This window comes from Suillus discolor, assembly GCF_016758755.1.
Source record: "Suillus discolor strain FC423 chromosome Unknown F5147scaffold_73, whole genome shotgun sequence".
NCBI lineage: Eukaryota > Fungi > Basidiomycota > Agaricomycetes > Boletales > Suillaceae > Suillus > Suillus discolor.
In genome coordinates this window covers 30481-58465 of record NW_024541320.1, presented here as the reverse complement: position 1 = coordinate 58465, position 27985 = coordinate 30481, and the positions used below count along the sequence as shown (strand labels likewise).

At 48.0% G+C, this 27985-nt stretch overlaps 8 protein-coding genes across 8 annotated transcripts; 7 read left to right on the top strand and 1 right to left on the bottom strand.

Annotated features, from left to right (window-relative positions):
• On the top strand, window positions 1–2705 carry F5147DRAFT_717777 (uncharacterized protein). The gene is made up of 5 exons (XM_041438668.1): window positions 1–459; window positions 592–719; window positions 786–962; window positions 1011–1365; window positions 1418–2705. Exons 1-5 carry the CDS (start codon window positions 302–304, stop codon window positions 2565–2567), a joined length of 1968 nt encoding a protein of 655 aa, XP_041287936.1. The 5' UTR covers window positions 1–301; the 3' UTR covers window positions 2568–2705.
• Window positions 2706–2754: 49 nt separating this feature from the next.
• Window positions 2755–4289, bottom strand: F5147DRAFT_717776 (vacuolar protein sorting-associated protein 26-domain-containing protein). Its single transcript, XM_041438667.1, has 8 exons — window positions 3990–4289; window positions 3862–3934; window positions 3648–3804; window positions 3435–3599; window positions 3209–3384; window positions 3017–3159; window positions 2938–2964; window positions 2755–2886 (listed from the first exon to the last, which is right to left on the bottom strand). Exons 1-8 carry the CDS (start codon window positions 4131–4133, stop codon window positions 2881–2883), a joined length of 891 nt encoding a protein of 296 aa, XP_041287935.1. The 5' UTR covers window positions 4134–4289; the 3' UTR covers window positions 2755–2880.
• A 132-nt stretch (window positions 4290–4421) lies between these two features.
• F5147DRAFT_717768 (uncharacterized protein) lies at window positions 4422–6750 on the top strand. Its single transcript, XM_041438666.1, has 10 exons — window positions 4422–4586; window positions 4648–4752; window positions 4825–4970; window positions 5023–5114; window positions 5164–5413; window positions 5461–5532; window positions 5581–5711; window positions 5763–5882; window positions 5936–6333; window positions 6446–6750. Exons 1-10 carry the CDS (start codon window positions 4465–4467, stop codon window positions 6630–6632), a joined length of 1623 nt encoding a protein of 540 aa, XP_041287934.1. The 5' UTR covers window positions 4422–4464; the 3' UTR covers window positions 6633–6750.
• A 535-nt stretch (window positions 6751–7285) lies between these two features.
• On the top strand, window positions 7286–10836 carry F5147DRAFT_717765 (Sds3-like-domain-containing protein). Its single transcript, XM_041438665.1, has 4 exons — window positions 7286–8671; window positions 8723–8874; window positions 8938–9037; window positions 9094–10836. The coding sequence occupies exons 1-4, from the start codon at window positions 7330–7332 to the stop codon at window positions 10512–10514; spliced, it is 3015 nt and encodes a 1004-aa protein (XP_041287933.1). The 5' UTR covers window positions 7286–7329; the 3' UTR covers window positions 10515–10836.
• A 23-nt stretch (window positions 10837–10859) lies between these two features.
• Window positions 10860–11330, top strand: F5147DRAFT_553095 (uncharacterized protein; the record flags this gene model as incomplete). Its single annotated transcript, XM_041430438.1, has 2 exons — window positions 10860–11043; window positions 11086–11330. Coding segments are annotated over 2 exons (429 nt in total), but the record flags the coding sequence as incomplete, so codon positions are not given.
• Window positions 11331–12186: 856 nt separating this feature from the next.
• F5147DRAFT_747684 (uncharacterized protein) lies at window positions 12187–15166 on the top strand (the record flags this gene model as incomplete). The annotated part of the gene is made up of 7 exons (XM_041439972.1): window positions 12187–12266; window positions 12435–12691; window positions 12899–13561; window positions 14246–14702; window positions 14774–14872; window positions 14897–14988; window positions 15141–15166. The coding sequence occupies 7 exons, from the start codon at window positions 12187–12189 to the stop codon at window positions 15164–15166; spliced, it is 1674 nt and encodes a 557-aa protein (XP_041287931.1).
• Window positions 15167–22886: 7720 nt separating this feature from the next.
• On the top strand, window positions 22887–24720 carry F5147DRAFT_717746 (NUDIX hydrolase domain-like protein). The gene is made up of 6 exons (XM_041438664.1): window positions 22887–23779; window positions 23833–23991; window positions 24050–24082; window positions 24133–24211; window positions 24263–24329; window positions 24385–24720. The coding sequence occupies exons 1-6, from the start codon at window positions 23169–23171 to the stop codon at window positions 24504–24506; spliced, it is 1071 nt and encodes a 356-aa protein (XP_041287930.1). The 5' UTR covers window positions 22887–23168; the 3' UTR covers window positions 24507–24720.
• Window positions 24721–24725: 5 nt separating this feature from the next.
• Window positions 24726–26975, top strand: F5147DRAFT_755052 (uncharacterized protein). Its single transcript, XM_041440314.1, has 7 exons — window positions 24726–25094; window positions 25152–25553; window positions 25601–25765; window positions 25816–26163; window positions 26214–26387; window positions 26456–26809; window positions 26883–26975. The coding sequence occupies exons 1-6, from the start codon at window positions 24909–24911 to the stop codon at window positions 26561–26563; spliced, it is 1383 nt and encodes a 460-aa protein (XP_041287929.1). The 5' UTR covers window positions 24726–24908; the 3' UTR covers window positions 26564–26809; window positions 26883–26975.
• Window positions 26976–27985: the final 1010 nt, after the last annotated feature.

The window sequence follows — 27985 nt, the reverse complement described above, 5'->3', positions numbered from 1 at the left end:
AATCAGTGCCGATCAGCATCTGCCACGTGGAAATCCAAAGTTCTGATGGAAGATTATATCTGTCGTTCAAAGGTTGTCCAACGATTAGATATGACTCCATTTGTATCCCCCATCATCTAGCCAGCTATATAGGCTGAGCCTCTCTCCCGCAGTGCCGCCTTCGCAGCAAGTACTGCATTAATATTATCGCTCGATCTCAGTCTCTTCCAGCCAACTCTAGCCATCGTTCATTGGCTTCTGTCCACGATCCTTATTCACTTACCACAAGCTTATCGTTCTTCTTGAGCAGCTGCTTGCTAGTATGAGTTCACCATTGGGCTCTGTAGCTTGTCTGCTTCCTGCAGAAAATCTTCGCTGCATTCCTCTGAACCCCATTCAAATTCACACTCTTACCATACCTCCTGTTATCGGGCTCTTTTTCTCCCTGTTTTTGATTTATACGACTTGGAGATCGAGGAGGTGCGTCAGATTTAATTTTAGCTGAAAAAGCTTGGATATCGAGTCCAACGTTTCTGCACCGTTCCTCGCGACGATACCCTTTAATATCTATCACCATCTGTCACATTGATCGGCTAATGACTTCACATCTAGAGAGCACCTATTGCTAGCCGCAGATGGTGTTTTTTATTTTATCTTGGCGCTTGTCGACCAGTTATTGTATCTATTACCCGCTGCGCGGAATTCGGTTGCCACTTCTAGAATGGCCGAACTATTCCTTGGTATGTGACCATGCACACCAGAGAGCCTGAACGCTGAGACCCACACCTACTCTTCCATTGCTGCAGGATCTGTTTCTTTTGTTCCTATGCTATCATACACTTCCTATCTAGCCTGGCTGAGTCTTAGGGAATTCATCCCCTACCTCCCTCGCCGTCACCAAACTGTAGCCAAATATCTATTCACCGGTTTCGTTCCCGTGATTGGAGTGTTGAATTTCGCAGCATCGCTCGGAATGTCTATCCGTGAGAGATCTAATCCATTCGTGTTGTTCATGACTGATGTATCGTCAGAAAATTTATCCTTGCCACAGACCCCGCTCATGATCGACTTCACCAACAAAAACGAATCGCTATGGCTGAGTCTCTGCCAGCTGTCACTTGCACTGTATACGAACTATCAATGTCTAACAGCCTTTTTCGCGTTGTACCGGCTCTGTACAGCCTTGTTCGATCAACTGCGCATCGACACCCATAATACCGACGAACGCCATTTTTTCAACGGCACTGGGTGGATTGCTTTCGGAATCAAAGTAGGAGCTGTTGAAGGCATTATTGGATTTGCAGCGGGCGGTTTCGCTATTCCACTTTCCAGAAGAATCCTACGAATGGTTTCCAGGGTTTGCATGATTATTGGCATACTAAAGGGGTGGGTTTCCTCGGAATCACATTTGTTCAATTTACTAATATTCAATGCACAGAATGGACGAAAATGAAAACTTTGAGTTCCTCAACAAGGAGCTGGTCTTGTGGCGTCGTGGCAAGCCTATATCGACCTCCCACTCGCTCATAGCCAATCGACGTATGACCATACGGTCTTCACAAATCCCAGACCCGACTTGCGAACCCACTTTAATTGAAAAGGATATGGAACGAGGCGAGGCAGATCAACGGGTAACAGTGCACGATGAAGTTGGCGAGCCGCCGGTCTTGCACACAGGCATGCGCTTTTCCGCACTCCCTCCTCCCGAATGGGTTATCCATGCAGATGAATTGCGGAGGCGATCTGACCAGAACACATCTGCAGAAGTGCTTACATCCCGCAATGATGCCAGGCGCCAGTCTGCGCAGACTATCTTCGACGATGCAGGCGTTGTCCTTGGACTGACCCCTGACTTGCCCCCGGGCCTTACTGGCACGTATCCCCAGTCTATGCTCAGTCAAGGACACGGGGATGACAAGTTCGAGCTTCCAGCTCTTGACCAACAGAGCACGCGTCGTAATGCTGCACAGTCATATGGCGAAGAGGACGCAGCTATCGAATATGCAGCGCTCTATGCTAGAAAATCCATGGAACGCAAACCCAAATTTCCGCTTATATCCATTCCGCAGTCCACGCATGCGCGCGTGGAAGGATCCATGCCAGCATGGACAAGACCTGTATCACAACAGCACAGCGGAAAATATCCGGTCCGTTTTCCCACAAGACCAACACGGGCACGAATCACTATTCATGCCCCTACCGCTCAGCTAGGAGGCGAGAGCTCGGACTCACTGAAACGCCGCAATAGACAGCTGTCATCCCTTCACTTGCTTGAGCGTGCGAGCAAATCCCACAGTGATGTCACTACGCATTCTTCACAGTGGTCAACCGTCGCACGTTCCCAATCGCCTGCGAGTACCAGGATGTATGATGGTGGAATGGCAATCAATCCACAACGCGCATCTACTCATCCTGACGATTTGATGTCCCCATCGAGCGCAGAAACCTTGCGCGACGGTAGGCTGCAGATCGTCATCGATCGGATGCATATTACATCTGCGGACGCTGTCATACACGAGTTCGAGAGCCAGGCAGCGCTCAACCGAGAGAAAGCTTTGCGGAAATTGAACGGGGAAGTAGGTGTATGAGATTCAAGACAGAGATGTAGGGAGAAGACAGTTGAGGAGCGAAGACAGTGTTTGACCAGACGGTAATTTCTTGCTTGGTGACTGGATTCCGCACCGCGACAGCAAATTTGACAAAAAAAAAAAGAAAAAAAACTACCTTCAGAATCGATTAGTTTCGCTGTATCTGTATAACTTTCTTTTTTACCTCTGCTCTCCGTAATAGTGTCTCATTCCTGTATTGATAGAAACTGTCATGGATAGAATGCGTAAAATGCAGAAGCTAGCATCATTAAACGAGACTGCGAGTACAAGAATCATGTAGCGCAATATTGGTTTAGTTCTGCACGGGACAATTAGTCTGTGAAATACGACGCAAAATTTTGTAACGTACCTCTGGTATCCTAAATATCGTTATTTCCTGTTTGTTAAGGTCAGGTAAATGTAGAGCAATGGAAAATAACACAACATACCTGTTGTTTGAAGTACCGCCGATTCTCCTCATCGATAAGCACAAGATTCAGGTAGTAACGTGTGCTAAATTTCTTGTTCACTTCGCGAAACGTCGGTGTGAGATCAAAGCCACCGAGAAATAGTCGAATAGGGATGGTTTCTCCTAAGAGTCGGTCAGTAATGAGCGTAGAAAACTGTGTGTTCGCGCCTACCTCTGACAGGAGCGCCATCCATGATTTCAAACTTTGTGATTGTCTCACTCTCGTTGTACTGATTTGGTGGGGAGCCAGTTGTCTCGCGTCGTATTATAGAAAGCTCCATATGCTTGATTTTGATACGAACAAGCAAAAAATATATCTTGCCAACAATCACGTCCTTCAGGTGATACCTGACGTATGGTCAGTACTCTGGCTGGTTGTGTAATAAAACATAACATACTTTGACTTGTTGTATTCGAATTCAATGTGCAGACAATCCTCAATGCCGACCTCCATCTTGATGGAATTGTTACTGTCTGGAGGCATGCGATATGAGTGTACCCAGATATCTCTCTCCTTCGTAACATCCGCCATTCGCCTTGCAACAGATACTCGTATAAAGTAGCTTTAGAAAATGTCAATTGGCATCTGCATAGCGCGAGAGATGTCGCACCGTAGCTTGACGTTGATGCCCTGGTAACTCTCGAATTGCTTCTCGACATTCTTGAAGAGGAAGTCAAAAGTCTGAGCTTGGCGCAGGTCCCCAGGCGATGCCAATTCTTGAGATAATGATAAGAATTCATGATGGTGCCCCCGATCGTAGAACAACTCTAAAGCCAAACAGCAGTGAGATGTCAATGAATCATGACAGGTAGGTGAATGCCCACCAATGCTGCCAACAAACTCAACCTTGATGCCCTCATGAGTCATTCGCTTTCCATCGCGAACGCGAATGGTCACCTGCAGCGGCGTGAGCATCTTGGACGTAATCATCCGGCGAAGATGCAACACATACCTGCCCTGTCACTGAGTCGCCGTCATAATAGACTGGAGATGAGGCTGTGCGGTCCTTGTCAGTCTTTATGTCCACTTGCTTCCGCAGCTCTTCCCCTTCCAATTTGATGTCAACATCGACGGGGGATGCGAAAAAGTATGCCATTGCCTAAGTTCGCGGAGGAGGAAGTCCCGAATATTTACTGTCTCGACTTGAATCACAAAGACTAATGGCTAGCTATGAGTGGCTTAGCTAGACTATCAAAATTGATGTTAGTCGGACGCTGACGGTGTAGATAATGAGTTTGAAGGAGATGACGGGTCGTCCATTAGGCACAGTACCAGTGATGATTACAGCACAGTGCAATTACTTCCAAATAAGGCAAATGAGTTACACACTCTCACCCCTCTGTTAGGGGTCATTGTAAATACACAGCAACACAGTCGAACAGCTTTCGAAATTCGTACCACACTTTTGCTTCCTTACTTTTTCCACCATGTCCGACTTCGAAGGTGACTTCGATGATGAGCTCCTTGAGCTTGCTGGCGCCACTGAGAAAAAGCGTAAACACCAAGCATCAAGCTCTAGGGCTTTCGCAGCCAAGAAACGCAGAACGGAGTGAGCCTTCTCCTTGATCCGGCTCACCGCTGTGCTCATTACAATTGTCGGGGAACCACAGAGTCTCAGATGACAGTGACGCAGAGGATGGGCCGGAGAGTGAAGAGGAATCGGACGTAAAGTTCCCGCTTGAGGGCAAGTACATAGATGAGTCGGATAGGGAGCGGTGAGTACATCTTGAACACATGTGCAAGTGTAACTTTGACACTGCCTCCATCAATCTATTGCTACGTGCTAGGCTACTTTCTATGCCTGAGATTGAAAGAGAAGAAATTCTCGCTGGGCGGCAAGAGGAGTTGATGCGAATACAAGACAAGCGAAAGCTACATGAAATGCTTCAAGCACAATCTGGAGATCCTGAGAGTATTTCGAAAGCTGCAAAACGTACTCAGAGTGCTTTATGGTGCAGGCTTCCTCTGATGCTATTGTTTTGCAGGCCAACGTACTTCCCGAGGCGCCACAAAAGAAAAGTCTCGTACACTAGACGAACTCAAGGCTAGGCGAAAAGCAAAGGACGAGAAGAAGCGTGTGCGTATGCTGATCAACAGTGTACTCACATCTCTTATATTTCAAGCAGACGAAGACGCACTCTCCCAAGCGAGACCGGTCCTCCTCACCCAATGACATGGACATGTCTTCGGGTGAGGAAGAGGATGGTCAAATAACGCGCTACGAAGAGGAAGAAGAGAAAGACAGGAAGCTATTTTCAAGGCAGCCTGACCCTGCGGATGAGCCTTCGTCGCTGGAGGACCTGATGGGGTGCAGATTAACGCGAGACCAACTTGCGAAATATTGCATGGCTCCCTGGTTCGAGGACTATGTGAAGGGTGAGTGCTGCAGTAGTCTATAATGTGCTATATGCTCAAGAACAAAGGTGGCTGGGTTCGTTATCTTGTGGGCCAAGACGAAAAAGATCAGCCACAGTACAGGATTTGTGAGATACAAAGTGAGTGTCAGAAATTGGAGCGTGAATGTTTTGCCTTATTTGAGCCAGACCTAGGAGTAAATCTCACGAAGCCATATAAGATTAATGATGTCACGGTGAACCAGACGCTTGAGCTGAAGCATGGCAAGTCGCTCAAGGCGTTCCATATGGACAAGGTGTCAAATGCCCCGTTCACACAGGTTTGTTTTCCGTCGCCAGTGGCCGTTTGCATTCACTCTATTATGATCTAGCGAGAATTCGAACGTCTAGGGAAAGTGTGCCTTGCAGACGACGTCAAGTTACCATCCAAGCGCACCCTTGAGAAAAAGGTTGCGCAGATGTCCAAGTTGATCACGCAGCCTATGACAGAAGTATGAACTTTTCCATTACCTTTTCAAAGTTGTCACTGCTGAACTGGGCTTAGAGCGACATCACCGCCATGTTGGCAAGGAAAAGCCAGCTATCGAACTTACCATCTGGTGCATCCCTCACATTGCAGCGTTCATCACTTGTGCAGGCCAGGACACTTGCAATCCGGCGACAGGACTACGCCGAAGTTGCTGAAATTGACGTCAAGTTGGCAGAGCTGCCCGCGGTAGCCACTCCTCGGAATGGGGGTGAAGAGTCGCTCAACGACAAACTCGCGAAAGTGAATGAGCGTAATCGCAAGGCTAATTTAGAAGGAATCCGCAAAGCGGAAATGTTGGAGTCCGAACGGAAACGAAGGGAACGCAAATTGAATGCCTCAGGCACCGCAACCCCAGCGGACCCGAGTGCGAGATTAAAAACTGTCCCAAGGTTGTTCAACGACACAATATCAAGGTTTGTACTCACTATTATGGTTGGTGTCACTTGGTCATCTGTCTTGCCCTTGATTGCATTATGCTTCGCTTCTCTGGTCATCAACTTCAAATGCAAATGGAATGTCATACAGATCGGGCACACCGAATATAAATGGGACTGGTACGCCTGCACTGCAGGCCCATGATGGGGCCGGTGGACGATCAATATCGCCGCTCCCACCTTTAGCATTGTCGGACCCGCGAACAGGCACGAAGAAGGACAAGAGCCTGGAAGTGTCTGTCATCGAAATGATAGAGGTCGATCTTGGAGATTTTTAGAATTGTGTTTCAAGCTTTGTTGGATTATGATCATCATCTTGCATTTGGGACTGTTTGTTGTAAATAATATTATTGTTCAAATTATAACCACCTCTTCACAGTAAGGTCCCAAAACAAATTTTGTTTGTTGATTTATGTAAAAATCTAAAAGCATGGAGAGAGGATATTTATGTATGGAATATTTAAAGTTCAAGATGGAGGAGCACTCCCCACTGGTACACTGGTTCTTAATCTCATTGAAAATATCTGGATTGTCCTCTCCACACCTCACCCTCAAACCCAACTGTTCACTCATGCTCCTTCATAATATTGATCCTTCAAGTGACCTCTGCAATGGAACATGTATGGTGTTATTGGAAATTTGGATGAGAGTGTTGAAATATGTATAAGATTTGGTTGCAAAAATTATGTTTCAGTGGTATAGATGGCCACATACACATCGATACACGTCGATACCCGGCAGGTGTCGGGGACTGGCGCAGCCGAGCGCTGTTACGGTACAGGTATCGAAGACGCCCCAAAGGAGCGCTTTGCGCTCCGTTTCCTGTGGGCTATGTAGTTATCTAACAATTAGTTCCGCTATTCTATGTCACGTGAGACAAGACACGTGTGGATGAGATTGCGCACGGTCCAATTAAACTTCCATTTTCGGACGATCATCTTTGACCAGTGCTCGTCTTCTTGCTTGCTGTCGCCCATGATGACAGGCTCTCCAGCCTCACTTGAGTCATTGAGCTCGCCCTCTCCATCGCCACCGCCCCAAGAAGATTCGGGTGCCGGCTTGGATGCCGAGTCCGAGCTATCAGAGCTTACGGACGATGAGCTCGTCCAGGAGTCTCAGTCGCCCAAAAAGAAGACTAAGACATTCATTGACGGAGATGCTGAAGATGGTTCACGTCGTCGTCAACCCCGTCGCGGAGGAAGAAAAAAGCGTGGCGGCCTGGTCCCTGCCCCGATGTGGGACTGGGCATACAAATCGAAGAACTTCAACTCAAATTCAAATTCAAAGAGTGAAGGAAGTGCTACACCCGGGGTCGAGGAAGAGGAAGAAGAAGAGATGGCTGGTCCGCCTCGAGCTATGGAGGAGGAAGAGGATGACGAGAATGAAGATGATCCAAGGGACGACCTCGATGGCGACAGCCCCGACGGGGATGCCGACGCTGACGAGCCTCTTGACGATGTTGGCGTACTTATCAATGGACGTGCGAAAGATTATGACGATGAGGACGGTGCTGCTGACCCGCAAAATTCTACCTCTAATTCGGCATTGGACGAAGAACCAGAGCCCTATGCCTCTGACGAAGACGAGCTGGCACCTGTCCCTCCAAAGCGCCGTCGCGTCGACGACCCAATTTCCTCTCCAAAGCGTCGTAACCTCCTTGCCCTATCAAACGGATTGCTTAAAGTAGAAGCCGACGGAGATGATGATGACGATCCTCCCGCCCTCAACGACCACGAAAACGACACCGAATCTGAGGACAATGACGGGCCCCCAGATGCGGGCTTGGACATAGACGTGGATATCGAGGCAGAGCCGCCCTCAGCACCGGTCAAGACAGTCACAACTGTTCCGTTGATTCCCATTGACATCACAGCTCCGCTGCCAGCGTCCGTCGCGCCCATCGCAGCCGCCGCCGCCTCACATTCAATAATGGCAGGTTCAACAGTCATTCATCCGCCATCTCCTACTCCGTCTGCATCTTCTGTGTCTGGGTCCCGCTCACCCTCCTCTTCGCGTTCTCCGTCGCCCAAACCCGAGAACGGCAGACCGCAACGTAAGAGTAAACGAGGCAAGAAGGACAAGGATGAAGACTGCGACGCTGCGACATTAACAGCTCCAGACGCTGAGTCCGCTCTCCTTGAAGCAGAGGTGGACGATGAACTAGACATGGAGATGGAGTTAGAATTGCAGCCTGCTCACCGTGCAGAAGCTCTGGATGTGCTTGCGACTATCGAGCTGAAGTTTGCACTATTACGGGAGAAGGTGTATGTCGAGAAAATGGAGGGGCTCGCGTGGGAGGAGGCATTGGTTTCCGAGGGTGTGCATGTTTACCCGTTTCAAACTTGTCCATGCTGAAGACCTGCTTTAGGAGCACACCCGGAGCTCATACATCTGCAGGCCGAGCTGAATAAACGTCGCGACAAACGTCTTGCCCTTGCTTGCAGAAAGCGCGTGTATGAGGTTGTATCCGCCAACAAACGGCGGAGGACAAACGAAGACGCGGTCTGGAGTTGGTGGAAGGTGCGTTTGATGCGCGTCCTGTCCATACCCGCTACTCACATTGTGTTTGGTGATTCGACTTAGGTCGCACGAGATGACCTACAAACAGAGATGATTGCTGAGACCAACCGTAAACGCCGTAAATTGGAGCGCGAACGCAGAGCTATCGAGAGACCTCAACCAAGTAAGATTATTTTCTCTTGCTTGTGTCTGTACGGTTCATGAATGTTCTTTTCGCAGTGCGCCGCATTCCTAACGCAATCCCCGATCCACCTCCCGCACCCACCATTCGTCAAATTGCACAGATATTACCTCTCACAACATCCCGACGCCACGTGCTTGCGACTGCATACCCCGACTTGAACGCGCTCCCTCAAGCAGATGCGGCTGCAGATCTCGATTTCCTGCATCAGCACCGTATGATGAATGCACGCATGGTTATGGGCCCAATGTATGGCGCGCCTTCCATGGATACTCTAGCATTCCATGGTGGCCCAGACGTGCGCATGCCGCCTCCGCCCCCGCCACCTGTATTCCAACAACCCAGCCAGGCGTACCCATTGGGTGCACCAGGACGCCTACAGCGCTTGCCGTCCGGACCTGCCCCAGCACAGTATGATGGCCTCCCTCCTCCCGCATACGGCCCGGGAATGCCGCCACCTCCTCATTCAGAACAACAATTTTTGAATGCAGCACTACAGGATACAACGCGATTTGCAATGCCCAAGCCAGCAGGTGGGATGGATTGGAATGTAGGAGCGGAAGGGCGTCGCCGTGAGGAAGAACTGGATCGTGAGCACCACCATCGACACCCGCACCATACGCATGCCCCACCACATCATCATGTTGGCGGTCACCACCATCACCGTCACCACCACCACGTGGTGCATCATCACCACCCGCCCGAGCCGCAGCCGCAACCGCAACCACAGCCAGAAATGGTTAATCATAAGCAGCAGCACTGGAATAAACATGGGAGCCGTCCGTCATCCACTCATCCACCTTATGAAGAACGTGACCGACCTGTTGCAACGCCATTCGTGTTGGCACCGTCGCATAATAGCATTGCAGGCTCGGCCTCGGGTCCTGGATTGTCAAGCGGGCCTGCGCCATCACCAAGGCATGGCTGGATGCATCAGGATGACCGCGAGCGCCCGCCCCCATTCCAAGCTCCGCCAGACCGCTACCATTCCCCTGGACCTCATCGGTACGCAGGACCTTCGTCGAGTCACTCTCAACATACACAATCTACCCTATCCCGTCAAAACTCATCGGGAGTTTCTCCACCTCGCGCCCGACCCCTCCCTCCCAGTCCGTCATCAATACCGCACCCTGGGTTGCGTTCGCCGTCACGCTTTGAATCTCATGCGTCTACGGCTAGTAGCCCAGTGATGAAGCCCAGGCGACCATTGTCTCCACCTCCGATGTCTTCGTCAAAGCTTGGCATGCCGCCTATTGGTCCAGCATCCGGGTTTTCTCCTCGCCTCGCGGGTCCAGGAGCACCGCCTAGAGAGATGGAGGGTGGCATGAACGGTGTCGCGTCGTTATTTGGTGGGGGAAGCAGAACAGCTTCCCCCCTCATTTCATACTTGCCAGCCACTCAAGGTCCACGACCTGCTTCATCGAAAGTGAATGCTATGCAAATAGTAGATGGACCCTGATTCTATACGTATTCTTCACCTTTCATCTTGTTTACTACAGCTATATCATCTTGTTGGGCACCGTACATATTGCATTTTTTTCTCCTTTTCACGGTAATTATGCCACGGAAACCTGGAACTTTGTATATTCTCTTGGGTCTTATTACAGAGCCTGAGGCCAGGATGGATTTCGTGATAATGTATATATGGGTCTCTCACTTGCCGGGACTTGGGAGAACATCGGCCGAGCGTGGTCGAATTATGTAATAGGGCACAACTTGTGTTTGACTTTGCAATCACACTGCAGCTGATCCGACCTTCGTCCCTGGTCGTACCCTCGCACTGCCTCTTTATGACTTGCATGCGCCGCCGGATCATCCCTACGTGCGAACGCCGTACGCATATTCAGCGCTGGTACAGCTCTATGCGAGATCACGCCAACTGGACTCCGCGAGTGTACGGTTTGCCCGTATGGGAGACATATCACCGTGGTGCCAGTTTGGGTGTGAGTGTCTGGAAACGCCGCATCATCTATTTGTCAAGTGTCCTCGTTTCGCGGAATCGCGCAACAAGTCGTCGCAGGAAGTGGTAGATACAACTTCCATGCTTCTTTTTGAAGCAAAAACCACTGTTCAAACAACGGATGTTTATCTACACTCCACACGGCGCTTGTTCGTCGACGATGCTTCGGTGTGGCCTTTGCGCGAGACTCGCTATTACTTAGGAACTGTACCTGCGATTCAAACACCTGATCAAATATCCAGTGTGTTGGCGACAAAAATTGCGCACGTATGGCACGGTGCAAGTATTCGTTTGGCAGGGCAAATTTGGGGGATGTACAAGTGTACTACGAATCCATTGGTCGGAAAGGCTGAACGTGTGTTTGATTTGCCTAGACATTTGCGGCATTTACAGTCACTTTCATAACGGCTTTGTATTTCGAAGAGCTGGCGAGGCACTTCTATATGTAGTACCTGAGTTACATCAGTAACGTAGTCAGCCAATAAAAGATCGTTTATTGTTTATTGACAATAATGCCAAAAATCTCAATATTAATCTTGCCTTAACTGACATTATTTGCAATGCGGCTAGCCTTCACTTTGAACAGCCACGGTGGATGACCTGGGCGCAGGGTGGTGCACACAAAATCATTAATCCCACCATCCGCATCCTTGTCCGTGAGACACATCAATTAGGGCAACTGATCGCTGCGACACGTGCTCACTGCATCCCCAAGCTAGCCTCTAAGGCTCCTTGGGTTGTCAATTATCTTCATACTCACGGATGCATTCTTATTGCTCAAGGGGACCAGGCGCCCCAATTTCTGCAATATCTCCTGTCCCTACGTCGCACACTCGCTCGCATTCGTTACGTTGAGGGACGTAAAGAATTGCGAAGTCGAGCCCAACAGTCAGCACAAGGTCATATTTGAGCTGTGCTCATGGGATCCTCTGCAAAAAAACTCTATCCCCGAATATATCATGGTGGTCCGCCTCTCGCCCTTGCTCATCTGGGAGATAGGATGAAATTCTTCACGTCCGCCGAGGATATCCAACGGGAGACTCAGACATATTTCACTGACCTTTTTACTCGGCAGGATCATCCCACAGTGCAGAAGCCATGGCTGGAAACACTGTCCGCGCTATCCATCAAATCATGAACATCACAAGACCCCTTTACTTGGCCAGTGGCAATGACAGTCGAGTCCCTGCGAGCAACTTTGCGCAAAGGCAATCCTCGCCCGAGCCCTGGACCTGACAACTGGGAAAAGTGGTGTGTGAAGTCACTCAGTGACACTGCACTCCGTCTCGTGCTTCAGCTCATCAACTACGAAATTTGCAACTCACATTTTCCAGCATCGGTGAAACCAACCAACATGACAACTATTTACAAACGAGGCCCACGGACATCACTCGCCAACTACCGTGGAATCTGTTGCAGTAACTTCTTGCTCAACATCCCTTTCACATGGCTCAATTCACTTCTTATCCCTTACCTCGCTAGACTTCGTGTCCTTCCCAAAGGGCAGGTTGCAACACAACTGGGTGTTCAAGGAAGGGACCTGACATCCTTTCTTTCGCAGTTGGAATGTTGGTCAAATCGTCATCACACACCATTATTCCTCCTTCGCAGAGACCAACAGAAAGGCTTCGACAAACTCGAACCTCAAGGATTTTATGACGCCATCACTGCTTACGGTCTTCCACAAACCATCGTCGATTTCGACTCGTCAGCACAGTCGGAGGTTCTGTACTGCGTGCATACCGCATATGGACTAACCGAACCCTTGACTATTACTGGTGTAACAAAGCAAGGTGGCCCGATTTCTCCCCTCAAGTCAACACTCACAACCAGTCTTGGTAACCACTGGCTTCATGATCTCTTCCTTGCGCATCACGATGGAGTCACTGTCTCCTCCATCCAGCATATGGATCATAGGGAGCATGTCCCAGCTGACCGCCTATCACTTGCGCTTGCAATGTGCGAGGCAACAGATGACTCCTTGCTTTTTGCAGGGAGTCTACCATCACTCGAACGGTCTTGTTTGGCAATGGAGCGTTTTCAGGCTGCCTATGGATGGCTCACCAATTGGGACAAATCAGCGGTGTTTGTTCTCAATGTCCCTGATCCTCCGATGTCTCTTTCACTGCCCTCTGTGTGGCCCGCTGACCCGACTTCACCAACAGTGTGTATGCGCTCTGTTCGCGTGATTACATCTCACGTCGAATTTTTGCGTGTGTCTGTCAATGATCCACTCACACAGTTTGCAAAAATACGTGACATCATTGTTTCATTCAGTTTCCCTCGTATGCACTGCCAATTACCACTCACTGCTCTACGTCGCATTATATCACAGTGTCTCGTGTCTCGTATTCGCCCCCTTCTTGCCTTCCAGCCAGTAACAAGAATCCAAGCACAACAACTGGATCATATGATTGCACGACATGTGCACGACTACTACCGCTTCCCATTCCATTTCAATTCCACACTTCTCTCCTTGCCCACTGACCTCTTTGGCATGGGCTTTCCCTCCATCTCCCGTCTCAATGACACACTCGCACTCCAGGGTATGTTACGTGACCTTAATCACCACATCCCAGCCTTTCGTACCATGGCAGCGATTACGTTGTCCGACTGGATGTGCAGCCTGAACCACTGCATGTACCCTTTGGATGGGCCTTCTTTGCAGCGGAGTTTTATACGGCTGAAGCGTGCTTTACCTATGACTTGGATTATCGCACATGAGACTCTGCGGCACTCTGAGCTCAGTGTACCAACTACCGATCAGTCATTCCTGCTTGGCGACATCGCTCTTCGCCATCTTTCGCATGCATGTCCATCTTCTTCCTTTCCACTCTCCCCATATCTCATTTCAGTTCTTGAGACTGAAGGGTACTCGTGGCTTGGTGACCTCCTCACTGCCCAACCCGCGGACCTTCCTCGTCTTAGCCTGCGACTTTCTCCCGCGACAATTTGCATGCTTGGCGGTTGGCTACAATCTCTCAATCCAGGTGCCCTGTCCAATATCTATCTTGGCATCCAACCAAGTGCCATACCTTTGCCTGACCGAGCCTTGCTACTTATTCCACGGGCTGTTAGGCAACATTATGCTGAATTAGCCCTACTTGGTGCTGTACATGTTTCCCCCCAACTCCCACGTCAGCTTCTGCCAGATTCCCTGATCGCTTGTGATGGTTCAATGGTACCGCCCCATGCGAACTTCAATTGTGTATGTTCCGTAACTTTCGTAGTAACCGCCGCAACAGGCTCACTTGTGGGGTCTTTGGATAACTACGCTAACGGAGCAACCATCCTCCACGGGGAAGTGTACGGTCTTATCGTATCCGCTTTGTTGGCTCGTTCAGGTGGTGTGCCAAACACCACAATTCACAGTGATCATCTAAATGCTGTACGCATTATGGAATCAAGCATCGTCTCGCCCCTTCTACCCCACTCCTGGTCTACATTACCCACATGTTCACTCTATCGTTGGCTATCATCCATTCTATCATCCTCTTCTAATCCTCCCACTCTCTCACACATCAAGGCTCACACCACTTCATCCTCCCTTCCTGCCCAAGCTAATGTGATTGTCGATACATTTGCTCGTGATTCTCATACTCGATTAATTCGCCCTTATCCTGTTCCGTCCGCGACATTTACACTCAATACTTTCTCACTATATTCTTCGACTTCAAAATTCATTGAGTCTTCTATATCTTCTTTACTTACATACTCTTGCGCAGCGCTGCAGCTGATCCGACCTTTAAGCCTCGCAGTACCCTTGCGCTGCCTCTTTATGACTCGCATGCTCCACCAGAACACCCATATGTGCGCACACCATATGCATTTGCGGCATTGGTACAACTCTATGCACGGTCATGACAATTGGCCACTGCGAGTGTGTTTTTCACTCGTCTGCAAAATACCTCTCCATGGTGCCGCTTTGGATGCAAGTGCTTGGAGACTCCACACCATCTATTTGTCCAGTGTTGTCGTTTCGCGGAAACGTGCAATAGGTCGTCGCAGGAAGTGTTTGATTCAACTTCCGTGCTTCTTCGCGAAGCAAAAACATCTATTCCAACAACGGAATTGTATCTGCGCTTATCGTTTCACAGGCTATAAGACTTATAGTTGACGTTATAGTTTTAGATTCAGAGGCTGATAGATAGACGCCAATAGGAGAGAATAGAACGAATTAATTTCTGGATATCTCCTAAGTCCTATATATTCTCTTTACTCTCCGACGATCTCAGACACTCTGAAGTTCCGCTACCTTCGGCTTATTGACTAAGGGTGAGCTTGGCTTGTTATTCTCAACACTCCCCCTCAAGCCGAAGTCATGCCTAAGTTGCTGACAAATTTGCAGTGCTTCGGCTTATGTAACGACTTCGTCAGAACATCTGCCACCATATCATTGGTGCGGCAATACTGTTCGTGGATTACTCCATCTTGTATTTTCTGCCTGATATAATGATCTTTTACATCGAAGTGCTTGGACCTCGAATGATATTGTGAGTCTCTAGCAATTGCCAATGCGGACATGTTATCGCCATGGAGAACGGTTGGAGCATCCTGAGGTATGTTTAATTCCTCAAAGAGGTTCCGAAGCCATACGGCCTCACGTGTTGCGTGTGCCATCGCAGTGTATTCCGCTTCTGTCGATGAGAGGGATACTGTGTTTTGCTTTTTGGAACTCCAGGTAATTGCTCCTCCTCCCAGTTTGAATACATATCCTGATATCGATAGTCAGTCTCTAGGATCGTTCGCATAATCTGCATCTGACCATCCGACGACTTGAATTTGCCCTTTATCAGGTTTTCCGGTCCCTTGGTACTTGATTCCAAGTTCTCGCGTTCCAGCTAAGTATCTTAATACACATTTTGCTGCTACCCAATGCGCTAATCCTGGGTTTGCAGTAAACGAGCTAAGTCTTTGAATAGCGTATGCGATATCTGGACGCGTCGCTACGGCCAAATACATCAGCGATCCGATCAGTGACGCATAAGTATTACTCCGGTTGCCTTCCTGGTCTGTTGCTTCTTTTTCGAGCATAATTTTTGGATCTAATGGCATACCTACTGAATTACTCGACTCTAGACCTTGTTTTTGCAGGATCGATTCAATATATTTTGTTTGTGAGAGTTTAATCGACCTGTTCAGTCTATCTCGCGTTATTTCGATCCCAACAATCTTTTTCGGTTCTCCAAGGTCAGTAATATCGAGTATACTCTTTAGTTGCTCTTTTAATTGATCCATCAGACTCGAATGGTCTGCGAATAGCAACAGGTCGTCAACCCAGACAGTTATTATTTCCGTCCCTTTTTCGGATTCTCTGATGTAAGTGCATGGATCCGACTTTAGTCGTCTGAATCCGATTTTTGTTAGGCGTCCATTTAGTTCAAGGTTCCATTCTCTACCCGATTGTTTAAGGCCATAAAGGGTCTTCTTTAATCGGCATACTCAGCCGGTTCCGTCATCATAGCCTTCGGGCTGTTTCATGTATACTTCTTCTTTCAGTACGCCGTTTAGGTACGCTCCTTTTACGTCCATCTGCTGTACTTCCCAATCGAGGGATGCGGCTGTGGACATTACTGAACGTATTGTTTCTAGACGCATGACTGGTGAAAAAGTATCTGTGAAATCCATGCCCGGTATCTGTGAGTACCCTTTGGCTACCAACCGCGCCTTGTATTTGATTATTTCCCCTTCTTTGTTTGTTTTCTTTACTAGGACCCATTTATTTCCTACTAAGGTGCGATCTTTTGGGGGGTCAACCAATTCCCATGTACCCATTTGTTCTAATTGAGCGAGTTCAGTTTGTACCGCTTCTTCCCACTTTGGCCACTCATCTGACACTTGCGCGTCCTTTAGTGACTTTGGCTCATGTGGTTCGAAGCTGCTGTTTGCCATGTAGGCGGCTAGAACTACTTCCTCTTCATAGAGCTCTTCGTCAAGCTCATGTCTTTCATGTGCAAGGTACGCCCATTCTGGTTCTGGGTCATTTAATTGGCGATAATCCTGTCTCACCGTCTGTCTCTTTGTTCTTCTAGGCGGTTCTATTTCATCTGAATCTGTCAGGGGACGTTTCCTCTTTAGAGTTGAGTTGTTTTCATCTTCTCCCTGCAGATCTTCACGCTTATTTTGATCTTTAGGATCCTCTATGGCATCTTTAGGTAATATAGCGCTATTTTGTGATGTCTGCGCGTCTTTCCCTTCTAACTCCCCCTCGCGCTGCACATCATGTACTTGCGCGATGTTATCTAGGAACTTATAGTTCCTTGATACGCGGATTTGGTGCGTCCGTGTATTATAATATTTAATTGCTTTTGGCCCATCCGCAAATCCAACAAAGATTTGTTTTACAGATCTTGGGCTCATTTTCGATTGATTTGTGCCCTCTTGGAGCACATATACTGGCGCACCAAACTCCTGTAGGTGAGTTATATTTGGTTTTTTACCATTCCATAGTTGTTCTGGCGTCACGCCTTGTAGTGCTCGCGTAGGCGCGTGATTTCTTATATATGCGGCATGTGATACCGCTTCCGCCCATAAAGACTCCAGTAAGTTTTTTCCTATTAGCATTGCTCGTGCGAGCTCCGCTAACATTCTGTTTTGTCTTTCAGACACGCCATTTTGCTCTGGTGAGTAAGGCGCTGTCGTCTGAAGTTCTATCCCCTCATTTTTACACCATGTTATTAGATCATTATTGATATATTCCGTTCCATTGTCAACTCGGAACCTTTTTGGTTGGTCTGTCCAACGCTTCTTTAGGTACGTCGCATACTGTTTTACTTTGGTGGACGCTTCATTTTTATTCTTCATAAATTTGACGCTGCACCTTTGGGAGCAGTCATCGGTGAAGGATATATAATATCTTGATCCACCAACAGATTGTACCCGTGCTGGTCCCCAGACATCACTATGCATTAATTCGCCGAGTGATTTGGAATGTTCGTCTTTTGCATGCGGGAATGAACTTCTCGCATGCTTTGCTTGGATACAAGCTTCGCACTGTGGCATAGGTGAGTTATCGTCTAATACTTCCATTCCTTCTACTAATCCTTCTCTATATAGGCGTCTGAGGCCACTATAGGCTACATGGCCATATCTTTTGTGCCAGGTGAGCCAATCTGCGGGTATATTTTCACGAGCGTTATAACTTTTTATTGTTTTATTTAGTTGCGCTCGGGTATTTTTTAATAAATATAACCCGTTTTGTAGCTCTCCTTTGGCTATTATGCGTCCTCCTCGTGCTTTTAGAGTTATCCCGCCATTTCCCATAATTGCATGTCCTCCCTCTCTGTCTAGACGGGTCATAGACACAAGGTTATTTGTTGCAGTCGGTACATACAATACATTTTTTAATTTGCACCTTATTTTTTGTTTACCTACACTGCTCACGAGTTCAACCATTCCTCGCCCTTCAGCCTTAATAGACTGGTTACTAATACCTGTAACCTTATGGGATTTTAATGGAACATAATCCGTTAATGCGGATTTAATCTTCGTGATGTGTGATGTGGTGCCTGAGTCAGCAAGCCAATCGCACGTGATCAACTTCGCTGCTTTACCTTGGCTATAATTTGCCTCGGTTTGAAGTCCATTGTTTTGTTCATCGATGACCTCTTCCATATCGTTGCCAACAAAAGCGACATCCTCCTCCTCGTAATATTGCACGTCTTCGACAATGTCTTCAATGACGTCTTCGACGACATTCGCGTTGTCTTTCCTTGCGCGCTTAAAAGGAGGCTTTGACAGTCCTGTGCCTGCCTGTCCACCACCCTTGCTCCAGCACGTTTCAATAGTGTGCCCGCTCTTATGGCAGTTGGAGCATTTGGTCTGCTTGTCCTTGAACCAGCAGTCCTTTTCAAGGTGACCGGACTTCTTGCATACTCCGCATCTCTTCATTTCCTTCCTTTCTCTCTTCTTTTTCGGATTCTTTTCCTTCATAGTGAGCGCACTCTCTTTTCCTTTTCCTTTACCATTGAGCTTTTCCTTCCTTCGCGCATTCTCCTCCATTATTAAGGAGATTAACTCATGTGAAGTAATCGCTGTCGCGTCACCTATCCTGTTTTGATACGTCGTCGTGAAGGTGTCCCAAGACTCAAGCAAAGATGAGATAAGTACTGTGCAGAAGTCGTCTTCTGCTACTAAACTTCCCATCATATGCAGGGTCTCCTGGATCTCCCTCATGTGCTTGACATGTGTTGGGATATCTTCGTCATCGTCGGCGAAAGTTCTATGGAACTTGCGCCTCCATGTGGTAATCGCTTGTTTGCCTCGCGACTCTTTCACGAGCTTTAGCTGATCCCACATTTCTTTTGCCGTTTTAGCTCCAGACAGATGAATCATTTGGCCGTCGGCAACCGACAGCTCTATCACAGTCTGTGCCTTGCGGTCATTGATTTCCCATTTTGTTATATCAGCTTCTTTTTGTGCCGACGCAGGCAACGGACCTCACGCAGGCTTAGGGACAGTACCCTCGACATATCCTTTGATTCCTTTTTGAAGAGGATGGCTTTGACGCGACGCTTCCAGCCCAACCAGTTCTCGTCATTCAAGTGTTCGATACAGTACAACGACGATAGAGAGGAACCAGTAGTTTGGTCCGGCATATCAGGGGTTTGTTTCGATTAGATTCTGTAGTGTTTTGATAATGTTTTCATTTGCGTACGGCAGGGCTCATAACCTATCGTTTCACAGGCTATAAGACTTATAGTTGACGTTATAGTTTTAGATTCAGAGGCTGATAGATAGACGCCAATAGGAGAGAATAGAACGAATTAATTTCTGGATATCTCCTAAGTCCTATATATTCTCTTTACTCTCCGACGATCTCAGACACTCCGAAGTTCCGCTACCTTCAGCTTATCGACTAAGGGTGAGCTCGGCTTGTTATTCTCAACAGCGCTCCGCACGATGCCTGTTCGTCGATGATGCTTCTGTTTGGCCAATGCACGCATCCCGATATTACCTGGGCACTGTACCGTCGATCAACCCGCCGTACCAATTTTCAACAGTGGTGGCAACCAAAATTGCGCACACGTGGCATATTGCGAGCATTCGATTGGCAGCGCAAATATGGGGAGCTTATAGGCGTATAGTCAATCCATCGGTCGGACATGCTCAGCGCTCATTTGATTTACCTGCACACTTACAATATCTCCATCCACGCTCATAATTTCTTGTGTAATTTTCTCTTCAATGAGCTGTAGTGCTGCCATGGTCCGGTTCGGTCCGGTTCAGAGGGTCCTTGACGAGAACCAAGAACTGAACCATGGTTTGGTTCTTTAAAATTGTCGAACCCAGAACCAGACCATTGAGAACAGTTCTCAATGGTCCGGTCCGGTTCTTGTCTGGTCCGAACGCAAACCGAACCGAAAATTTTTCAAGCAACGGAAAAAACATTCACAAGACATCAACATGACATTGGGTAGCTAGTCTAACTGCATACCAACTGCATACCCTTCTGCCTCTACTGCTGCTGACACATGTCCATTGTTATAGGCTGCCTTCATCAATTGTAGCGCGGAGAAAGTGGATGATGCGAGTGTGTTGCGGCGCAGAGTTGATGTGATGCCCGCGCTGGAGAAAGCGCGTTCAGAGGGAACGGAACTGCCTTGAATGGGCAGGTAATCACGCGCAACACGAGCTAGTGTTGGGTACTGCAGCGAATGTAACTAATCAAGAATGTAAGTGGGGAACAATGAATTTGAGGGCTGACTTACACCCCACCATGCCACAACATCATCAGTCTCCTCCAATGGTGAAGTAAGGTATGCAGAGAGCTCTTGATGAGGATCGCGCATGCGATGGTCTGTAGCTTGACGTTCCATGATAGCGTCGCGCATCCAGGAAGCACCATAACGAATCGAAGCTTTCATTGTTGATGACGTGGCCTCTGGCTCCTTGGGATGTGGTCCTGGGGCTGGAGGCGCTTGATAATATTTGTCAAACTAAGAATACATCTGGAGTTAGAGACCGGTAGGGTACTTAAGTTTGAATAGTACTCACCACTGCCTCAAAACGAGCCCTCCCATTTGCGACCTTCGTCACAGTCCATCGCTGTTCGATGTATGCTAACTTATAGTTAGGGTCAAGAACTGTAACAAAATGAGACATGGACTGACTTGATAGTTTCCGTTAACTTGGTGCGATGCGGAATGTCCTTTTCAGTCAGGGTGGGACGCGCATACTGTAATAAACGCCGAAACGCTGGCTTGTCAATTAATTGTATTGCCTGGTGTGATGTAAATAAATTGATGCAAATATATATATATAAATGTACGTCGTCTTCCGTCACGATAAGTTCCATGATATATTCAAGGAACCCTTCCTTGGTGAACGCAGGTGGTTTGCAAACAAGCTTGCCGTCGAGAGTTGTTTGCGATTGTGTCATGATGTCGTCTTCTCCAGGTGGGATCGCACGAGAGTGCATTGTGATGCCTGCGGCCTCACAACGCTCCTTGTAGACTTGAAAATGCGACTTCTTGTGGCGGACAATATGTGTGCGAAGTGTCGAAGTACCTCCACGAAAGGTGTGCTTCTGCACTGGTTCACCAGCGGACCTTGTTTGAAAGTTATTAAATGATATATCGAAAACAATATGGACCACTTACTTGCATAGTGTACACACCCACCCATCAGGTAAACGGGTAAATATAGTCCTAACGTCCGCTGTGCGTTCGCTTTTTGAAAGCTAAATACAGGTGTTAGTCGAGACTCAAGGAAGACAATAAACGAGTACATACAGTCGAAGCGGTGCACCTGTTCTCGGATTTAGATTCATCAACTTCATCGTCGTCCTCTGGTTGGGGGATCAGCTCGTCAGCAGACGACTCTCCCAGATCAGGTGTAGAGGGTATGTCTTCATCTTCGGAGTCAAGAGGGGATAAGATTCGCATGGCAGTTTTCTTGGGGGCTGGATGATCCGTAGCACTAGATAAAGCACGTTTCCTTCGGTTAGTTGACGAAGACAGACCGCAGGCATTGTCAGCATCGTGAATACGAGCCGATGGTTTTGAGGGCCGGCCAGAGCGCCTAGATCCAGCTGCAACTGTTGCTGGGGTGCATCCAGCCTTGAGCAGAACGGAGAAGGTGTCCTTTGCGGATGTAGTGGAAGAGGATGGCTGGGCAGAAGATGCGACCTGGGGCAATGGTACTTTATTGTCAGGATCATTAAAAAAGGTAATTTCAGAAGCATCCTTGAGGGTGCCATCAGCGTTCAGAGCACAGCAGTCTTCAGACATCGTCAGGCAAATAACTCACAGTTTTTTGGTCGGCACCCCGTTTTATGCATGGCACATAGCCTAACACCACAGAGCGACAATATCCAAGGAGATCTGTTAGAGTTGAGAACCGGTGGAGGATCATGACTATCCAGGAAGCATATAGACTAGAACAAGTAGATATCTGTGATATAGGTAAACATATGTCAGAGTCTTGAGAATAAATTGATTAGTACTTACCTTCAAAAAGGCTAACAGTAGCCTGATTAACAAATAATGCAAATCTCGAAGACGGTGTTTTGATGTCGACATGGACACCGACGTCGTCGTGGTTGGTGTCGAAGTCGAGGGAATTCGAAGGTCAAGGAACGGTTCGGGAAGGTTCGGGAAAGTCGAACCAGAACCGGACCACTAGTGAAGGTCCAGAACCCAGAACCGCTTTCCGGTCCGGTTCTGGCTGGTGAGGGAACCATGGACCGAACCACAGAGAACCGGACCAAAAGTCCGGTTCGAACCGTGATTCTGGACCGGACCGCGGCAGCACTAATGAGCTGACGAGGTACTTACTATATGTGGTGCCTGAGTTACATCAGTAGCGTAGTTAGCCAATGAAAAATCGTTTAATCGTTTGACCACACACCGTAGGCTCGTGACCAGCCTGGCCTAATACTACCACGGTTGCACGAGTGGTGTAGCCACACACACCGTACATATTGCATTTTTTTTTCTGTAATCATGCCACGGAAATCTGGAACTTTGTATATTCTCTTGGTCTTATTACAGAGCCTGAGGCCAAGATGGATTTCGTGTATATGGGTCTTTCACTGCGCACTTGTCGGGACTTACTAGAAGAGCGTCGGCCGAGCGTGGATATCCTGTATGTGCTATGTATATAAGGTCGAATTAATAGGGCACTACAACTTCTGTGAATCAGAAGTTTAGAATGTCTAACGACCCCCCATCTCCCGTATCCTCACCACTTTCTTATCTTGAGCTCGTCGAGATATGCGACAATTTCCGCCTACCACCTAACTTTGGCTCTACTGATGTCTTTCAAAAGCCTTCCGACACAGACTCTTTCGTGCCCTGGACACTATCGCAATCTCCAGGAAGTCCTGCTGTTGGGCTCTTGAGGCTTGACATAGTAGATCTCCTTCGAAAGGAGAAACCTGGGACATGGGTCATTCCAGAACCTCAGGCCGGGTACCGTGTCAGCTTTGATGCGTTAGTCAATACCCCGAGAAAGCGCACTGCAGTGCTGAAAGAGCTCTGTGAGCGCTGGCGCGATACTGGTGCGTTCCCTGCGAGCATCGGGCCCCGAAAATGGCGGAACGAGATGTACCCTGTGTACCGGAATCCCTTTGGAGTGCACGACTACTATCCTGAGAATGATTCCGACGAGGGAGGAGAAAACTATGCCTTTCAGATGGAGCGCACTGCGTGTGCTCTTTTTGGTGTCATAACCTATGGAATACATATGACTATCTATCAAGGGATAGCTAGCAGCCCACAAGTGAAGATCTGGGTTCCGACGCGGGCGAAGACGAAGCAAACGTGGGTTTGATTGGTTTATATTCATAAAGTACATAACTGAATGGCCACGTCAGGTGGCCGAGCTGGTTGGATAATAGTGTTGCTGGCGGGATACCCAGTGGCATGCCTGTTTTCGAGAGCCTCGTCAAGGAGTGCGAGGAGGAGGCCAGTATGGAAGCAGACATCGTGAGGAATCATGCGAAACCCGTCGGAGCAATCAGCTATTTCTTCAGGTATCGCTCTGCAAGGCTTTGGGGTGAATTACAAAGTATAACCATGAGATGATTGCAGGAACAGAATGCACTTCTTGCAACCAGAGGTCGAGTAAGTGCTGTCTGATCCTGTGCGCGAGATCTTAACAACATGCTCTCTAGATACGTTTACGATCTTGGGGTACCACATGATACTCCGTTCCAGCCCCGTCCATTAGACGGTGAGGTGGAGTCTTTTGATGTACGTATATCTGTGTGTGTCTTGACCATGCCAAACGATCTTATGGAATAGTTGCTGTCACTGGATGAAGTAAAATCAAAGTTGAAGCAGGGAATCTTCAAGCCCAATTGCGCTGCCGGTAAATGCTAATACACATGGCCTACAAAATCTTCATTAAATCATTGACCCCACAGTCCTCATTGATTTCTTTGTCCGACACGGCCACTTGACACCCGATGATGAGCCCGATTATATGGAGATCGTCTCAAGATTACATGGGAGATTTGAATATGAAAGATGGTGCCGACAAGTATGATAGGCAAATGTTGGTTGCACCATTACAACAACTGCGACATATAGAATGCGTGCGCTGTATGTTAGTGATTAGATGCCAATGTGTGGAGAGTCTCCGAAGACAATGAAGTTCAAGATCTACAGACCTCTATCGTTATAGTTGATTGGTCACGGTAGAACCGTAAATGGACATGGCTAGCACTTTACATAAATTCATCGACATATTTATTTTTGGCACAAACGTCGGCGACCAGCTGTCGAGGCTGCACAAGGAGCAGGCCATCTTTCTTCTTACCCTTCAGGGCCATTTGTTGGCATCTGCGAGTCAGACTTGACTGCTGTCGCAGAAAACCCAGATACCTAGTCTGTGGCTCGGGAAAACCCACATCTCAGTCTAAAGACGTCTACTTCAAACACTCAACCGATGGTCACGGCAGACAACCTAAATCTCGACGTGCTCGAGTTAATTTTTGCATTCATCTCTGGAAATGATCTCGTCGCTGTCTCGTCTGTTAGCAAGTCGTTCCTCGCTGGCGTTATTCCGTGTTTATATGCCACGGTCTCTTTCACCGCAAAGCATGCCAAACGATATAGACCCGAAGGAGGAGGGGTAAGTCGAACGTTCGTGAAAAAGAAACATGCATGTTTCTCAATAACTATGCATCAGATCATGTCACCATTCCTCACTCTTCGCAATCACCCTGATCTAGCTGTCCATGTTCGTCAAATTGACATACATTGTGCACCGTCCATCGCAGGCTTCGCAGCTGGACAAATACATCCGAAATTCCTTTCGGAAACTGCGGATGCGCTACAAGTTTGCAAAAACCTAACATCATTTGTGTGTGGGCCGAGGATCCTCCCAGCCCTGCTCGGCTCCCTGCAGGGAAAGGAACGCTTGCAGGATCTGCACATCTATGCTGCGCTCACAAAGACGCAAGGGGAGATGCTGCAAAAAATCACAACGCTACGCAGCCTGACTCTGGACTACCCGACCTGGAATATTGTGGATTCGCTGACGAGATGGGCTCAGCCGCTACAGCGGACACTTTCGCACCTCACGATCTTCGTGTGTTCCTTTCGCTTACTTTCAACATTTCACTGAGGTTTGGTTAGATGTCTCAAGAAGTGAATGGCATATTATTGGAAGCCTTGCTCCCTCTACTGCCTCGTCTTCGTGGGCTGCACCTCATTGGATGTCCGAAGGCTCCTCATACAGTGGTCATCAAAGCTGCTACAACACACACCCCATCGTTGAAAGAATTCTCTTTTACTATATTCGTGCGTCTTTCCTTCATTGGATATCTTTGATACTCGCTTATTTTCTGCAGGAAAATACCCCTTCGCCAAGCCTTTTTTGCCTACCTACTATCACCTTACCCAGCCTGCAGCATCTCGCCATCGACGTGCGTCCAACATCTGATGCAACGGCTATGACAATGTCATCGCTCTTTGTTTCACTGACCTCTCTATCTACACTTGTGCTCAAGTTTGCGGACCGTCAGCTCCCTATATGGAACTCTGTCATTGATCTCATTGCTCCACCCAGTGCCGTCACAGTGCCTTTGAAACGTCTTGCTCTCATGGACTGTGCAGTTCCAATTGACATGGTTGGAAAGCTAAGCTCCAAGTGCAAAGATCTGGAAATGTTGGAAATACCGCTGCCAATCAAAGACATTGTACGTTTTTTTCCCATGGCTGAGATACATCATCACAGGAATCATTCCAGCAAGCCTTTACTGCAGCAATATCAAGTTTGAAAGAGTTGCACACGTTGACCGATGTTGGGGATGCCCACGCAAGTCATGGCCCGCGTGCGACTTTAGCAAGGAACGACGTAGGATACATGATGCGGACGTGCATGAATTTAAGGACGATAGTGAGTGATGGGCGGATGTGGACGGTGAGTTCTCGCATTCTCATTTGGCGGCATCCTTTGGAGGTAGCGCATTGAGCTGACTTTACCCACAGGGACGTCCAGATTGTTTCATCGGTGTAACAGTCAAGCACCAGCGGTACAAGGCCAACGCCACACAACATTGGTTTTCCCCTTTAAAAGAATATTCATATTTGAGTTAATTTTTGCTGTTGTTCATCATGCTAAGATCAGATGACCGCGCTTATAATCTACGGCATACTGGTAATTGATGTAGGCTACCGAAGCAATTCGATTGAGTGCTGCAGCCTGCGGTGGATGAGCTGCCGAGGATCAATGCACGCTTAGCAGCGCTTTTTTCGAATCTCTTCCAGCACTTAACGACTGCTTGCTAATTAATCGTACCATTCCTTATTGAGGACACTGGTGGACTGGGCAAACTATCTCAAGTATGTTTGTAGAATTTGTTCAAAGCTACCTGCCTGTCACTGATGAGAGCTTATTGTGTCTGCGCCACTTCAGCCTAAAGACATCTCTTAGCTGCCTTCCTTCTGTGTCTCATGAGTTTCTGCTATTCTGCATCACACTACTCACCTCCATTGCGCTTCCCCGAAGGTCATCTGCTCTATCTCGGTGACCTCCCCTCTTCTGAAGACAATCGTGGTGGTTAATCGTACTATGACTGCATTGGCAATTACTGCAACTTGCAAGTAATAGACTTACGGCCATGCCGCAGGATGATGCACATGTGGATGTGGCTGAGCGTTGTGGGGGAGATTTCGGTCCGTGAGGTGTTGCTCCGGTCGCGTCCTGCACAATTACTAGTCATAAAGATCTTGCATGTCCTCCTGCTTTGAAACAGCATGGGCATTGTAGCATAAAATTTGGAAACTGAGTGTGGGGAGTGGTGGATTATCCCCAGTGAAAATCGGTCCTAGCCATATCTACGGCAAACGACGATGATATAAAATATATGCCAGGAATATTGTAATAACTACGCAAATCGATAAATGTAAACAATATGTCAACAACGCTCGATCAATTATCAAATGGGTTTCAAATACGCATTGGCAATGCGCTCATCATGATTGCGCTCAGCGCTGAGTAAATGTTGAACATGTTGAAATTCTTTCAACTTTGACTTGACTTTGCTCAATATTTGAACGTTTGAACATTCTTGCGCATCAGCTGCGCACGCACCATCACTTCACGCGATGACGTCGATATGCAGTGGACCAATATTGGGACATTCCATCCCTACTCGCTTCACCTCAGCTTTCTTCTTCCCCTCCATCATCTCGTCCTCCTCTCAGCAAAACCTTGCCGTTGACCTCAACCATCCTGGCATCATCTGACGCGTGACTTTCTCGCTTGGCCACTAACAAGATAAGTACTAGGCCTTTTCACGGCCCAATCCATTTACTGATCCCACCCACTCGACAGTCGTCCGTTCTTGTGACAAGTAAGTGCTATTTACGGTGCATATATGCACACATTTTGAACATTGTGAGTTATCTGGCATTGTCAGGTTCATTCACTGACTGTTTTACTACATCATCGCTAGCTCAATACCATTGTCCCGATGACCGACACGTCCAGCGGCTTCAACAGATACATCGTTACAA

What these genes read in the sequence shown, in the direction of transcription:
- F5147DRAFT_717777 (XM_041438668.1), top strand. Translation starts at nt 302, where the DNA reads ATGAGTTCACCATTGGGCTCTGTAGCTTGTCTGCTTCCTGCAGAAAAT. An exon ending in AATGGCCGAACTATTCCTTG is followed by an intron (nt 720 to 785) that starts GTATGTGACCAT and finishes CCATTGCTGCAG; the next exon opens with GATCTGTTTCTTTTGTTCCT. An exon ending in ATCGCTCGGAATGTCTATCC is followed by an intron (nt 963 to 1,010) that starts GTGAGAGATCTA and finishes ATGTATCGTCAG; the next exon opens with AAAATTTATCCTTGCCACAG.
- F5147DRAFT_717776 (XM_041438667.1), bottom strand. Translation starts at nt 4,133, where the DNA reads ATGGCATACTTTTTCGCATCCCCCGTCGATGTTGACATCAAATTGGAA. An exon ending in GCGACTCAGTGACAGGGCAG is followed by an intron (nt 3,935 to 3,989) that starts GTATGTGTTGCA and finishes ACGCCGCTGCAG; the next exon opens with GTGACCATTCGCGTTCGCGA. An exon ending in TTCGAATACAACAAGTCAAA is followed by an intron (nt 3,385 to 3,434) that starts GTATGTTATGTT and finishes ACCATACGTCAG; the next exon opens with GTATCACCTGAAGGACGTGA.
- F5147DRAFT_717768 (XM_041438666.1), top strand. Translation starts at nt 4,465, where the DNA reads ATGTCCGACTTCGAAGGTGACTTCGATGATGAGCTCCTTGAGCTTGCT. An exon ending in GTTCGAGGACTATGTGAAGG is followed by an intron (nt 5,414 to 5,460) that starts GTGAGTGCTGCA and finishes TCAAGAACAAAG; the next exon opens with GTGGCTGGGTTCGTTATCTT. An exon ending in TTCAACGACACAATATCAAG is followed by an intron (nt 6,334 to 6,445) that starts GTTTGTACTCAC and finishes AATGTCATACAG; the next exon opens with ATCGGGCACACCGAATATAA.
- F5147DRAFT_717765 (XM_041438665.1), top strand. Translation starts at nt 7,330, where the DNA reads ATGATGACAGGCTCTCCAGCCTCACTTGAGTCATTGAGCTCGCCCTCT. An exon ending in GGAGGCATTGGTTTCCGAGG is followed by an intron (nt 8,672 to 8,722) that starts GTGTGCATGTTT and finishes GACCTGCTTTAG; the next exon opens with GAGCACACCCGGAGCTCATA. An exon ending in TATCGAGAGACCTCAACCAA is followed by an intron (nt 9,038 to 9,093) that starts GTAAGATTATTT and finishes TTCTTTTCGCAG; the next exon opens with TGCGCCGCATTCCTAACGCA.
- F5147DRAFT_717746 (XM_041438664.1), top strand. Translation starts at nt 23,169, where the DNA reads ATGTCTAACGACCCCCCATCTCCCGTATCCTCACCACTTTCTTATCTT. An exon ending in TTCTTGCAACCAGAGGTCGA is followed by an intron (nt 24,083 to 24,132) that starts GTAAGTGCTGTC and finishes CATGCTCTCTAG; the next exon opens with ATACGTTTACGATCTTGGGG. An exon ending in GTGAGGTGGAGTCTTTTGAT is followed by an intron (nt 24,212 to 24,262) that starts GTACGTATATCT and finishes CTTATGGAATAG; the next exon opens with TTGCTGTCACTGGATGAAGT.
- F5147DRAFT_755052 (XM_041440314.1), top strand. Translation starts at nt 24,909, where the DNA reads ATGGTCACGGCAGACAACCTAAATCTCGACGTGCTCGAGTTAATTTTT. An exon ending in TTTCGCACCTCACGATCTTC is followed by an intron (nt 25,554 to 25,600) that starts GTGTGTTCCTTT and finishes AGGTTTGGTTAG; the next exon opens with ATGTCTCAAGAAGTGAATGG. An exon ending in AATTCTCTTTTACTATATTC is followed by an intron (nt 25,766 to 25,815) that starts GTGCGTCTTTCC and finishes TATTTTCTGCAG; the next exon opens with GAAAATACCCCTTCGCCAAG.